The 14,105-nt window shown below is 48.3% G+C and overlaps 1 protein-coding gene across 11 annotated transcripts in view; it reads left to right on the top strand.

Annotated features, from left to right (window-relative positions):
• The window catches only part of Rfx4 (regulatory factor X4), a 162,273-nt gene that overhangs the window by 75,939 nt on the left and 72,229 nt on the right, over nucleotides 1-14,105 (top strand). For 8 of the 11 annotated variants that reach the window (XM_087558598.1, NM_001432575.1, NM_001432572.1 and 5 more), the window contains 1 exon segment: nucleotides 9,895-9,956. In XM_087558598.1, the coding sequence (XP_087414724.1) occupies nucleotides 9,895-9,956 (62 nt within the window). 11 annotated transcript variants of the gene reach the window in all.

Below are 14,105 nucleotides of genomic sequence, written 5' to 3'. Positions count from 1 at the left end.
CTACAGCACTCCTGTGGTCTCTCCTATCTATAGCTTCATCTCCCACCATCTCCTATATCTCTTCCTCCCCTGCTTTATGCATCATTAACCCCCCACCCCCCCCACCCCACCCCTGCCACCGCTGCTGCCTGCCAATCTCCTTGAACCGGGCCTTTGGAACCTTGGGCCCTGGAAAAAAGATCCCAGGAGTTCATCCCCTCACTTTTTTTCAGTCACCACACAGATCTGTATTGTCGAAGTCCTCAAACGATAAACAAAAGAGACCCCCCCCCGCCCCGACCTCCACACTTCCCATCCCCTCACCCTGCGCTTGTGACCTCTAATGTGGCAAGTCTCCGGTTTAAGAGAGTGTGGGTCATCTCTATTTCACGCTGAGATGTTCGTTTCTATTTTGCCCAGCATCATTGTCCAGGTTGTAGCAAGAACTCAATGAAAGTCTTTGAGACAGTCTCAGCCATGTTCCACTATCCAACCTATTATGGTTATTGAGGCCACACACTGCTGAGCAGGAGGAGGAGTCAAAGGAAATGAGGCTGGAGATTCTGTTTCCATAGAGTCTATGGGATCTAAGGCAGGCATTGATAGACTGACTTGGCCATTTGCCTACAAAAATCCTATGGAATGCTGGAGATGAGGCTCAAAAACAGAGTGCTTGCCTAGAGTGTATGAGCCCTGGGTTTTGTTCCCAGCACTGAATAAACAATCAGGATTTGGGAAAGATACTAGTCAACAGATGCAAAGTCTTACTCAGAGTATATCCAAGATGTCTTTTATACAGCATGGAGACAAAGGGAAATGATGCATTACGTTCCTGAAAGTTGCCATGACAGTGTCCTCATGCTGCACAAGTGTGTGTGGCGATGCTTACCCTGATTTGCCTACTCTGTCTGTTTCATGATACTTATGTATTTCAGAACACCATCATCTTAGTCAGTGTTCTATTGCTGTGAAGAGACACCACAAACAAAGCAATTTTTAAAAATGAAAGCATTTAATTGGAGGTTTACTGTTTCAGAGGTTAGCCCATTATCATCACAGTAGGGAGCATGGTGGTAGGCCTGGCAGGCAGGTGCTGGAGAAGTAGCTGAGAGCTACATCCTGATCCACCTGAAGAAAGGGGTGGGGAGGAGGAGGGAGACCAGCCCCTGTCTTAGCTTTGGAAACCTCAAAACCCACCCCCAATGACCGCCTTTCTCCATCAAGGCCACACCTCCTCATCCTTCTAATCCTTTCAAATAGTACTTCCCAGTGAGTAAGCTTTCAAATGGGGGGTCTTATTCAAACCGTGACAACCATATCCCATGCCACCAATACATACATTTCTCTTGGTCAGTTTAAAAGCAATCACACAATTGTGCCTACCATTCAAGTGACTCAGGGAGGATTTCTGAGAGGAAATAAGGTCAAAGCCGAGACTTGAAGAGTGCATGGATATCAATCAGACAAAGGGCATGGAGCAAGATGCCAGACCGTGAGAACAGCTATGGAAAAAAAACCCAGAGCAAGAGAGCGGTGGCTCTGTGAAACCTGGAATGTTCCAAATGGCCAGAGCACAGGGTCAGGAGAGGTGAGCTGGAGTGAAGGAGAGACCCATCTGATGGAGTCTGAGAGAGCTGGGCTTTGTTCAGGGCACCATGAGTAGTTATGATGGAGTGAGACTGGAAACAGGGCAACGAGAGGGTGTGGCCCTACAGATGGCCAGATGCAGGTAGAATCTGAATGTGTTTGAAGTTGAGGGAAGGCCAGAGTGTTGCCATATTATAGGAGACAGATGCACTCGGGGCTTGGAGGGGAAAGACTCTGCCCCCATCAGAGAACTGGGAAGAACTCAGAGGGGCAGTGTGTGCATCGAGGGGTGAGGGCACAGCAAGTGTAAGGTAGAGGAGGTCACAGGAAGAGGGCAGACAGGTGGCAGCCTGAGAGGCCTTCAGAGAATGGCACTTTGAGCAATTCAGAGTAGACGGAAATGGCGTTCGCATGAGGAAATTTAAAGAAATTCAGCTTGAATTAGCAGAAAGAGCCTCTGCTGAGGCAGGCAGTCCTGGAGGGTGTCAGTGGGTTCCAAAACAGGCAAGGATCTGGCTTGTTCCTTCTGCAGACCCTCTTGGGAACTTCAAGTATCCAAACTTGATGTATTTGTGTATTTATGTGGTATGTGTAAGTGTATGTGTGTGTGAGTGTGTAAGTATGTGTGAGTGTATGTGTATTTATGTGGTATGAGTGTATATGTATGTGTGTGTGCATGTGTTAGTATATGTGTGTGCATGTATGTGTGTATGTGTGTGCGCATGTGTTAGTATATGTGTGTGCATGTATGTGTATGTGTGTGTGCATGTGTTAGTATATGTGTGTGCATGTATGTGTGTATGTGTGTGTGCATGTGTTAGTATGTATGTGTGCATGTATGTGTGTATGTGTGTGCGCATGTATTAGTATATGTGTGTGCATGTATGTGTATGTGTGTGTGCATGTGTTAGTATATGTGTGTGCATGTATGTGTGTATGTGTGTGTGCATGTGTTAGTATGTATGTGTGCATGTATGTGTGTGAGTATGTGTGTGTGCATGTATGTGTGTGAGTATGTGTGTGTACATTCATGTGTTTGTGTGTGTGTATGTGTGTGTGTGTGTGTGTACATTCATGTGTTTGTGTGTGTGTATGTGTGTGTGTGTGTGTGTGCGTGCGCACGTGTGTGTGTGTTGCTAGGGATTGAACCCAGGGCTGTTAGTACATGAGGCAAGTGCTCCGTGACTAAACTACATCTCCACCAGAATGACTTCTGTTAATTGTGTTTATGATGCCTGTATTTGTATTAAGCAGAAGCATTTACTTGTCAGTGGATACTTTTTTGGATGTGGATGGATTCTGAGTTACTGGGCCATCTACTGGCATCATCATCCCCTTGGCTCTTTTTCACTTTCTGTAACTTCCTAGCGTAGGGAAATATTGACCCTGTCCCCAGCAGAGGCCCAAGAGCTTCTCCAAGAGCATCAGCGTGAGACGAGCAGGAAAGAAATCTTTATTGGAAAGTCAATGGGAACAAGAAATTATTCATTCCTCAAAAACAAGTGATGTAGGAAGAAGAGGAGGCAACAGAAAGAGGCAACAGTTGGCGTTAAAGGAAGGCCTGGGGGCCTGGGTAAAGTTCCACTAAGGACAAGGAGTGACATTGTAAGGGAGTTGTGTCCAGAGTGTGCATGTCTCAGGGCTGTACCTTGGGAGCTGATGGTTTGGTGAGGGTGGCCTTGAGTTTCAGTTTGTCCGTCCGTAAAGGGGAAGCAGCAGTGGCACTCACTGCCAGTGGCACGCTGATTAGCAGAGATGGTGTATGCCAAGTGATTGTCACAGTACCTGATCCAAGATGGCGGCCTGAGTATGGTGACACCAAGCCCTGCTGTTTAACCACTCAGTTCCATAGGGGAGCAGGTAGGGCAGCCTACACCTCGTGAGAAAATGATTGGCTGCTCTTTCACTGTGGCTGGAATAACTTAACAGAGGAAAGATGTTGCTCTATTGTAAAATGTACCTTGCCGTAGCCTTGCCTGACCATTCGGGCCTCAGTGTTAGTTCTGATTGGAGGAGCCTCGGAACCTTTAGGAGATGGAGCCTCACTGGAGGAAGCGGGTCACTAAGGAAGTGGGTCACTAACGGAATTTCTTGAGGTTTTATTGCCCGACTCCACTTCCTGTTCACTCTCTTCCCGACCACCAGAGCCATGGACCAGCTGCTTCCTGCTCCCGTCATACCTTTCTTGCCGTGACGTACAGCATGCCCTCAAACTATAAACCAGATAAACCCCGCCCGACTTACAATGTTTCTTGTCATGTATTTTGGCCACAGAAATGAGAGAAGTGACTATAAGATAAAACGTGTGGGGTAGAAAGGTTTTAAGAGTCAGAATAGCAGGAAGTCGGCTGTGAGGCTGTCTCTCCTGAATCAGCTGCCAGGACACTATCAATAGAGGTGCTAACTCAAGAGGAGGAAAATCTCCTGGTGTCCCAGTCCTGCAAAGGACCTCAGACACTAGTGACTTCCAAGAGAGGGAAATTAGCCTTTCCCAGGCATGAGTTCCTTGATCGGTTATCCAGTACTAAGTGGTCAGCCCTCATACCAAATACAGAGACAAAAAACCAAAAATGGATTCTGCATACATTTATATATTAATGCATATGTTTATACCTCTGTCTGTGTGTCTGTATGGCTGTATTATATAATGATAAAGAAAAAGAGGCTATCAACCTGAGGTTCGGGGGAGGGGCATAGGAAGGGTTGGAAGGAATGGGCATGGAGGGAGAAAGCATTGGCTCATGGTTTAGAGAGGTTTCGGTTCACCCTAGTGGGAAGGCATGGCGACAGGAATGTCTGCTCCCTTAATATCATGATCAGACTGGTGGCCTGAGAGGGAAGGGGAGGTAGGAACAGCTGGGTGGGGGGCTGGTGGGGACTGGAGGGGTGGGATGATGGAGACCTCAGGGAACAAGTGAGCATATAGACAAACAGACTTCTTGAGGGCAGGCTTCATTTAGCAATGCATTTGACTGGGGGTAACAAAGCTATTTAATCCTTTAGGGAGTAAGGGGTTGGGGATTTAGCTCAGTGGTAGGGAGTGGGTAGAAGCTTTCAGGTGACTATTGTCATTGGCCAGGGCTAAGGTGCTAGGAATTCCTCATTTGCATGAGGAGGAACTACAGGGGCTTGCTCAACATGACCTTAGAAAGAGAGAGAGGACGTTTAACCTGTAACCTGTAACCTGTAACCAGGGCACGCAGGCCCAGGGTAGGGAGGAGGAGTCCTACTCCTGACAGTCTCAAGATGGTCCTTTTGATCTTTTCTGGGTTAGGACATGACTTGACCTCACTCTCACTCCAGGCCAGCTCCACAACCCCACAATGCGTGCAGGTGCAGCTTGGACTGACGCTGTTCTCACTACGCAGACCATGAAGCAGACTGAGGTAGACTGGTACCAGGGAGCATAGCTTTGAAGGGCTCACAGCTCACGGCCTACTTGAGCCAGACAGGTCCTGCCTACTAAAACTTCTAGAGCCTTTAAAATTGTACCACAAGCTGGGACCAAGCTTTTAAAACACAGAGCTGTGGGGAGGGGGTTGTATTCCAGATTCAAATAATTGTACCAGGTTGATCGAGAACAAGAGAGGAGCCCCAGGGATGGGTGACATCATGGTCGTGGAGCCTGACGGTCTAAACAAAGGAAAGAATATCATGGTGGTAGGATCAGCATGAACCTGTAGCTTGGGGAACATCTGAGAGAGGCTGGGTAGTGGACCAGGAGTCTGAACTCTTTTCAGCAGAAAGAAGGAACCTGGAATTTCTACCAACAACACGAATGACGACACGTGCCTCTTAGGTGGCTCCTGCTGAGGAGACAAGCTGGGAGGGAGGGCATCCTGTTAGGAGATGACATGGTTGGAGCAGAGATTGAGGGGACATAGAGAAGTAGCTGGCTCCCAGGGGAGAAGCACAAGTGGCAGAATCACTCGGGGTAGTGGGGAAGGGTGACAGGAAAGACTCCCCCGCTGTCTTAGGAAAATCATCGGAAGGTGACACTAGGCACAAAAAGATGATAAAGGCGCTAGCCCGATAGACAAGTTATTCCGAGCAAGCAAGTAAAACCATGGGCAATGGAGGGGACCATAGGGTCACACTGGTCAGTGAGTTCCCAGGCCTGTGTCATGAACGGACAAAGAGTGACAAGGGCTTGGATGGTAGCTCATATTGACTCATGGAGGTAGAACAAATGACTCCGGGAAGCCCGTCACTATGCCCCAGTGGCCTGTGGCCTGTCTCCCCAAGCCAAGGGTTTGCCTGTTTGCTCTGTGCATGTCGTTTGGGATACCACCAGCATAAACAGAGCGGTGCCTCAGAACCCAGCCAGCCTCCCAAGTCAAGTGATAATGAGGCCTAGCAACCGAACAAACCAGCCCCCGGTTGCTTTTATACTGGAGATGATTTACTGGGAGCAGAGAATGGTCTATCAGAGGGGGGGGGAGGAAGAGAGGAAGAGAAGAAGAGGGAGAGGGGGAGGGGAGAGAGGGGGAGGGAGAGGGAGAGGGAGAGGGAGAGGGAGAGGGAGAGGGAGAGGGAGAGAGAGAGAGAGAGAGAGAGAGAGAGAGAGAGAGAGAGAGAGAGAGAGAGAGAGAGAGACCATGCTGCGCTACAACATCCCGGTCTATCTTGGATGAATCTTGTGAGATTTTCCTCAACACTTTTTGTCAATCAGGAAGGACTACTACTAGTAAGAAACTTTTCTTTCTTTGCATAAAGTTTAGGACAGCAGGGATCGCAGAGCCCTGTTTATTCTTGCATCTTTTCAAGCAAAAACTAGAGCCATAGTTTACCATGTGATTCTACCTGGCGTTTCCTCACAAGCAGTTTCGATGCCATGACATACTAAGAGGTTTTGTGACCATTCTTTATGGCTATGTGAGTGCTATTGAATGTACATAAAATATGTATTAACCAGTTCCCTGCCATGGGACACTCGTGGTATTTCTAATGCCTCTCTTACGAGAAGCCCCACATCTTCTGCGTTCTTACCTAGGACATTTTCTTAGCATTAATAGATGAGAATATTTAAAGTATGTAGTGGCTCCTGACATATATTGTAAAGCTTCTTTAGAGGAACAGTTGTCCTAACAGAATCCCTGGGAGTCTGGGGATTCTATCCACACTACAGACTTAAAATTTTAACGCATTTGTTTAACATATGTGCACATGGGCATGGACATGTGTGAACATGTGTGCACGTGTATATGCTGTAGCACATGTGGAGGTCAGAGGACAACTTGCAAAGGTTGGTTAACTCCTTCCACAGTGTGGGTCCTGGAGACTGACAGCAAGCCTGTTTATCTACTCACCGAACTGTCTCACTGGCCTTTTACGATAGCTTTTGGCAGCACCAAGCGCTTCCCATCTTCGTACTATCTGCTAATATTAGCGGGCTCGCTGCCGTACCCATTTACGCAGGAGAAATTTCCCACAGCTGAATGCAAGAGTGGATCTGTTTCCCCCAAGGAATTAGTATGTCCTAATGGGGGCTGGGACCTCTGTATCACCATTGTTATCTTGTCTGCTTGCACGATTAGGAAACTCAGAACCCAGATATGACCTCCTCCCAACCAGCACAAACTCTTGACTCCATATTTACGTTTCTCTTGTCCCTCCTCTGTGGCCCTGGCCTGTCTCTACCATCCAGGACTTAACCACCCTTACTTCCCTCGCTCTGTGGATGCTCATGTGACAAGCCTCTGGCAGGACCAGGTCACAGGCTGACACAAATGTGAGCTGGTAAGGCCATTAAACTCTAGCATAGGCTCGGACTGCACAACAGGACAAGGGGTCTCAGGAGCAGTGTCGCCAACCCAGGCTCTGATACTGCACTTTACAAAGGACATGGCTGGGTTGGGGATTTAGCTCAGTGGTAGAGTGCTTGCCTAGCAAACGCAAGGCCCTAGGTTCGGTCCCCAGCTCTGAAAAAAACAAACAAACAAAACAAACAAACAAACAAAAAAAAAAAAAAACTAAGGACATGGCCATTCCAGGGGACACAGGAGTGACTACAGAAGTGGCAGCTTATACAGTTCGGTTGTTTTTAATTATCACAGTTCCGAGTGTTGGCACGTGTGCATGCGTGTGTGTGTGTGTGTGTGTGTGTGTGTGTGTGTGTGTAAGACAGCGATGCATGCCAAGTATCTTCTCTACCACTCTCCACTTAGTTTTTGAGATATAGGGTCTTCCTCTGGGATCAAGGACTCTTCAACTAGGCTAGGTTGGTGGGCTAGCATGCGCCCCAAATCCTTCTATCCCTATGTCCCTAACATGGGGATTATAAGTACTTGAGTGCACAGCGTTTTACATGCATGTTGGATCTGAACTTGTAGCAAGCACTTTCCAAGTAAGTGCCCGACAACCCCATGAAATAAAGCTAATTTTATCTCATCTCCCTCCCAAAGTGATCGTCCGATATTCTTATAGATTCTCTGAGGATCCTGTGCACTCTCTCTTCCTTCCCCCACCCTGGGACGAGGCAAGGCTGCCTATTCTCCACCTTGAAGTTACTCAGCTCCCTAATGTGCCAAGGTCTCAGTATCGTGTTATCTGTTTGCTCCTTTCCGTCCCACTGAACTGACTCTAGTTTAGTTGATGGCACCATCAACTGTCCCTCTGAATAAGGACAGACAACATGACTCCCTGAGTCCCCAGACATCACAGAAGGAAACCAAAGCACAGAAGATTGAGCATGTCAAGTCCAAACAACTAACAGGCTTCTGGTGCCTATTTATTGCAAAGATGAGTTAAGTCAGTCAAAGCACCAGTGTGGGTGAAAACCATCGCCAACATAATGAAAAGAACCTTATCTCTAAAGAAAGCTCAGGGGCTTGCACCTGACCAGTGGGGATACAGGCATAGCAGTTTCTTCAGGCAGGACACTGTGCAGCCTCATCTCCCTGACCATGACTGTCTGCTGAGCATTTAGCCAGGAGGGAAGCGAGCCTGGGAAATTCCAAGTAAGCTTCAAATCGAAAGCTTCTGAGGAATGAAACGAACCAGAACCACCCAGAGGTTCTGAAACTCGCATATTGAGCGCTTACTAAGCACTGGGCTCTATATCTATTCACCCACCCACCCCCCCACATTTCACAAGGATTCTTTAAGGTAGTGATTATTATAATTTCTATTTTAATTTCTTTGAAGGATGAGTATGCATTGGGCATCTGTAGATGGGTATGTGCATGTGAGTGCATTTGCTTGTAGAGGCCAGAAGGGGGCGTCGGGTTCCTTAGAGCTGTGGACTGCCAGACATGGGACTCAAACTCAGGTCCTTCTGCAAAAGCAGTGCATACTCTTAACAGCTGAGCCATCTCTCTAGCCCTTCATTCTCATTTTGTAGATAGGGATGCACCTTGTGAATATAAATGCATCCACCTCACAAGTGGCCAAGCCTAGACGTAATCCAGGTCTCCTAGTCCCCCCAGTGCCACCACACAAACTTTCTATTATGTCACCTCTCAGAAAACACCATCTCAGTAAACACCAATAACAGAAGCCTGTCATTGTGTTCCTACTTTGGCAGATGGCCTCCTCCCCAGAATTCTTTCAGGAGTATGGTTGTCTCAGGTCACAGTAGCTACGATGCTCTCCTCTGGACAGGGACCAGGATGCTATCTTTTCAGTCCACAGCAAGACAAAGCCTTTCTACATCCCAGCCTTGAGCAAGCAAGGCCTTTGGTCTCACACACCCTACATTCAAGTAGCAAGAGACCCAATTAGTACTCAGTGAGGACAAGCCCTAGATGCCCTCAGATAGAAGCCTTACAAGTAGAAGCAGGAGACAGCAAGAGACAACTGGTGCTACTGGACCCTGGTTGGTCCCAGGAGGCCCCTGAGCAGGGGCATCCTGCTCAGAAGCCCCAAATGTCATCTTCAAAGATGGAAACAAGCCTGTAAAATATAGTTGAACCTGCATTCTCGTAGGGGGATGTGAGGCAGAAGGAGGCCAGGTCATAGGGGCAAAAGCCTAGTACACAAGGCCTAGTTACAGGGCAGAAGGTGGGTTTGGCTCCAAGTATGATGGCAGTCTCAAGGAGGAGTGATATATTTTAGACCATCCTGGGCTTCCCTGTGCTGTGAATAAGAGGGGATAAGCAAAGCATGGTAATCCAGTGAGATTCACACTGAGCCCCCCAGGATCTGAGCCCCACACAACTGTCAATGTGCTCGCCACCTGCCCCTCCCCCACCCCAACGCCAGGGGTCTTCCTCAGCGTGTTCCTAAAGACTCTGTAGGCAGCCACTGCACCAGCACCCGTTTGCTTCCCTTCTCAGTCCCATCCCCGATGCTCCTGATGGGTAACCAGCTCTTGTGTCGCCCTTACAGATCATAAGACAGCAGTTTCCTCAGCTCACCACCAGAAGACTCGGGACCAGAGGACAGTCAAAGTAAGCACCAAAAAGCCATGCTGCCTCCACAGCATCTGTCTCTGGATCTCGAGACCAGATCCCAGGATGCTCCTCGGGACCATGGTCTGCAGGCCTGTGTGGAGGTCTGTGCCTAGAGATGGGGCCGTGGAGGGAATTTATGACAGCTAGTCTTTCTCTCCAGAGAGAGAGAGAGAGAGAGAGAGAGAGAGAGAGAGAGAGAGAGAGAGAGAGAGAGAGAAAGAGAGAGACTGGCCATTCAAAAGCCTGGGACCTTTGGCCCAGCCGCTCTATGCCATCTGACTCTGTGCCACCTTGTCCTCAGTTGCCCTTTGTAGAGCAATCTTTGCATCTTTCCAAGGAGTCCTGTGATCCCTCAGACCATTTCCAGGTTGCTTGGAGTGTTCAATGAAGTAACCTCTGCCCTGAGAGTATACAGTGGGTCACAGGCACAAACCAGCTCCAACAACATGGGGGAGGGGCAGGTGATTCCTCCCCCTGCCTTAATGGTTTCTTCCAGCCCACCAACCCTGGCCAGGACAGGGGTCCTTCTCTGTAAACACGAGCTCACCACAGTCCTCTTGCCGGGACCGCTCCCGTGAAATCAGAGTCCCAAACTATCTCGTCTGGCTTGCCAGGAACATTCTGATATGTAAGACACACACAAAAAGAAGTATGTTTCACATATGAAGCCCATGAGGACTCCAGTCTCCCAGGTGTGTATCCTATCCGAAAGGAGGGCTCAGCCAGTCCTACTACTCCATCAAAGATACACAGGAGTGGCCTCTCAGAATAGTTTGGAAAGTTTCAGGGGTCAGGAAGTTTCACTTGGAAGAGGGAGATGGCCACACAAGTTCGGCCATCCCCAGTTCAACAGCTCCCTTTCTTGGGAGACTTCTAAGAACCTTTATTATGCTAATGTGCACCTTGACTCCACTAGAGGGTGCCTTCTTCTTAGGCAGCATTCTAGACCTTTGAGCAGGGCAGCAGAATGAGCCAGCAAACTCGGAAACCTCTTCAAAAAGAAGGAACATCACATCTCCATATAGGACGCAGAAGTCATGTCTGGGCAGAGGGGCTTAGGGGCAGGGTTGTGTATGGGGGCTTGGAAGCACACACTATTACCCCAAGAGACAGAGCTTCTCACCAGGACACACGCTGGCCACCGAACAGTACAACCTGGGTTTTTTGTTGGGGAAGGGAAGGGGAAGAAAACAGATAGATGATCAAAGTTGGGAAAACCCTGTTACGATAAAGTCTGAAAATAAGACTAAATGTGTGTGTGTGTGTGTGTGTGTGTGTGTGTGTGTGTGTGTATGTCTGTGTCCATGTGTGTGTGTCTGTGTTTATGTGTGTCTATGTGTATGTGTACCTGTGTCTATCTATATGTATGCGTGTATAGGTGTCTGTCTATGTCTCTGTGTATGTGTCTGTCTGTATCTACGTCTCTGTGTGTCTGTGTCTGTGTCTGTATCTCTCTCTCTCTCTCTCTCTCTCTCTCTCTCTCTCTCTCTCTCTCTCTGTGTGTGTGTGTGTGTGTGTGTGTGTGTGTGTGAATCAGAAGCTTTTGAGAGAAATTCCAAAGGACTGTCCAGAAAACTTTTAAACCAAGGACATCTTGAGATAATTTCTCAATGATTTATTTCCCAGGGAGACTACACTGAAGAACAAACTCCTTAACTTTATTTACAAAGAAAAATCCTAGCGTTTTGTTTAAAAGCAAGGTTGCAACTTCATGCACTAAGGACAGAGTGCAAAAATCAGATCTTTTTTTTAAAAAAAAAAATGTTTGCTGGTGATCAAAAGTTGATAATTCAAAATCTTGATCGAACCAGATTTGAGCCATGCAAGGTGGCATCTTCCAGTCTTTCCGTGATTTTGGAGTGTGAGGCAGGGGTGTGAGGCCACATGTGTAAAACCCACCCACCCGAGTTACACGGCAAGGCCTTGTCAAGGTGGGGGGAGGGGCTGAGTAGGGAAACGTATGGAAACGTTTGTCTAGCCTGTGGTCTTTGGGAAAACCACTGGCTCCAATACGCAATGTCTGATTTCTAAGGAGAAAAGGAATGCTAGAAAGAGCTGGTAAATGTGGGTAGAACAAGCATGCTCTTGGAGAATGGTCCTCTCTGAGGGAGCCCGGCTTTCTGTTTGGCCTCTTCTCCTTTCACCTACACGGTAGCAAACAGGGCAGCATCCATTTTTAAAGCCCTGCACACTCAGAGCCATATTCTCCCCATCCCCACCAGGATCCATGGGACATTTCAGGCCGCAAACCAAGCCTCCATCCTGCAGCCCAGCCTCTCAAAACCCCAGCAAATCCACTCCAATAGACAAAACACAGGCCTGGTCTAGCGAGGAGCTCTCTACCTCTCCCTCCAGAGCCTAACTAGCAAACCCAAGATTGGACCAGACCAGAACAGTAGCTTTCTGTAACTGCAGGTGTCACCCCCCTCCCCCCCGCACAGACTAATCAGGAAATAAATATCTCATAATGTCATATTAAGACGTGACTGTCTTGACCCTAAGTTATGAGGAACATTTTAAAGGTAAAGAGGTAAAACTTCAGCTAACTGTCTCTCTGCCACAAGGGACCTCTGGAGTCCCTGGAACCAGCCCCTCCCCCCACAGGCTGCCCCCAGATGAAAAGGCAGTTACGCGACAGTTGGGAAGTAGAAAGAACTTTCTGGTAACCACGTCGTCGGCTGAAAATGAACTGGGCTGCCTTCGGAGGCCCTGAGTTCTTCATCCCCGGAGACATGCAGATGGAGACAAGCTGCCCACTGGGCAGAGATCTCACAGAATGGTACCAGCAGGAAGGGGGCTGTGAAAGGGACGGTTACACGCACCCACCTCTCCCTCCCAGTCAACACCTTCGCCAAAACCCAAAAGGCTTCCCTGCACCCACTGCCATATAGGCGGCAGATAGAGAACCGTAGTAGCTATGCTGTCCCATGTTTTCTGGAGGCGAGGCCCATGATGACCACAGCATTACCACCCCCACTGTGAGACCCCACCCTAGATGCACCAAATCGGAATCCTGGGGGTCAGGATGCTGCCGTGCGCACCTGCGGGTGGTTCTTATTGTTAATAAAGCTGGGAAATCACTGGCCTACTTAGAGGGGAGAGCTCGTTAGAAGTTCAGGTCCCTGCCTCTGCTTCCTCCTCCCTGGGCGGTCTAGGGAGCATCACTTAAATTCTCTAGAACTTAGTCCCCTTGTTTGTAAAACTCGGAGTGTGAGCTATTCCTAGCCTCATGGGGATTTTGTGAGAGAAGACACTGTGTGTCAAGTCCTTCATGCCATCTACGGACCCCAAGCTGGTGAGCCTCCTGTCACTGTGGCCTATGCTGTTCAAGGCTCACTCACGGGCCTCGTTCTCAGATGTTCTAAATCAGTGGGTTCTGGGAAGGGGCCTAGGAATCTGCATGTCTAATAAACTCCAAAAGTAATTCTGAAGCACACGGTAGCCTGTTTACCGTTAGTGCTGCACAGTGGCCGTGTAGACAGACAGACTGGTCCTGCCAGAAATTACTCTATGCTCTTGAGCAAATTGGTTGATTTTTCCTCCCCTTTTCCATTTTCTTATCTTTAGGATGACCACAGAAATCCTTAATCTCATAAGCTCATCTTCAAATTAATGTGAATAAAGTATTTTGCGAAGTGCTCAGAGCCTAAGTGCTCGGTAGACAGTAACTAAGAACAAAACACCCCACTATCTACCTCCAACAGACACAGCTTCCTTCTGTCCCTCTTCGGGTGCAGCCCCAAGTGCGTCTGTGACTATTATGCCCACTGTGGCTTAGTAAAAAGTTCTGGTCTTTGGCATCCAGGGTCAAGGGAAGCACCGGATGAATCTTTTTAAAACTAAAGCTTCTCCTGGGTGTAGGGATCTTAGCACTTGGGAAGCAGGCTCTCTGAAGTGGGGATCTGGAGTTTGAGGCCAGCATGGTTCGAATAGCAACATCCAGGCCAGTCAGGGTTACACAGTCAAACCTAGTCTCCAAATTTATAATAATAAAGTTAAAAACTTAAAAACCGCAGCTCTTTGAGGCTAGCTTTCACTAAAGAAGAAAACCACAGCCAGTTTTATTGTTTTATTGTTGATGTCTGAACACGGTCTGTTGCTGTCTGGGTCCCCACGGAGACGGACACTCGAATGTCAGGTAGCTTG

Source organism: Rattus norvegicus, chromosome 7, assembly GCF_021556685.1.
Source record: "Rattus norvegicus strain SHRSP/BbbUtx chromosome 7, alternate assembly SHRSP_T2T, whole genome shotgun sequence".
NCBI lineage: Eukaryota > Metazoa > Chordata > Mammalia > Rodentia > Muridae > Rattus > Rattus norvegicus.
Note: the sequence above shows the minus strand (reverse complement) of the source record. Positions and strands in the feature narration are given on the sequence as shown.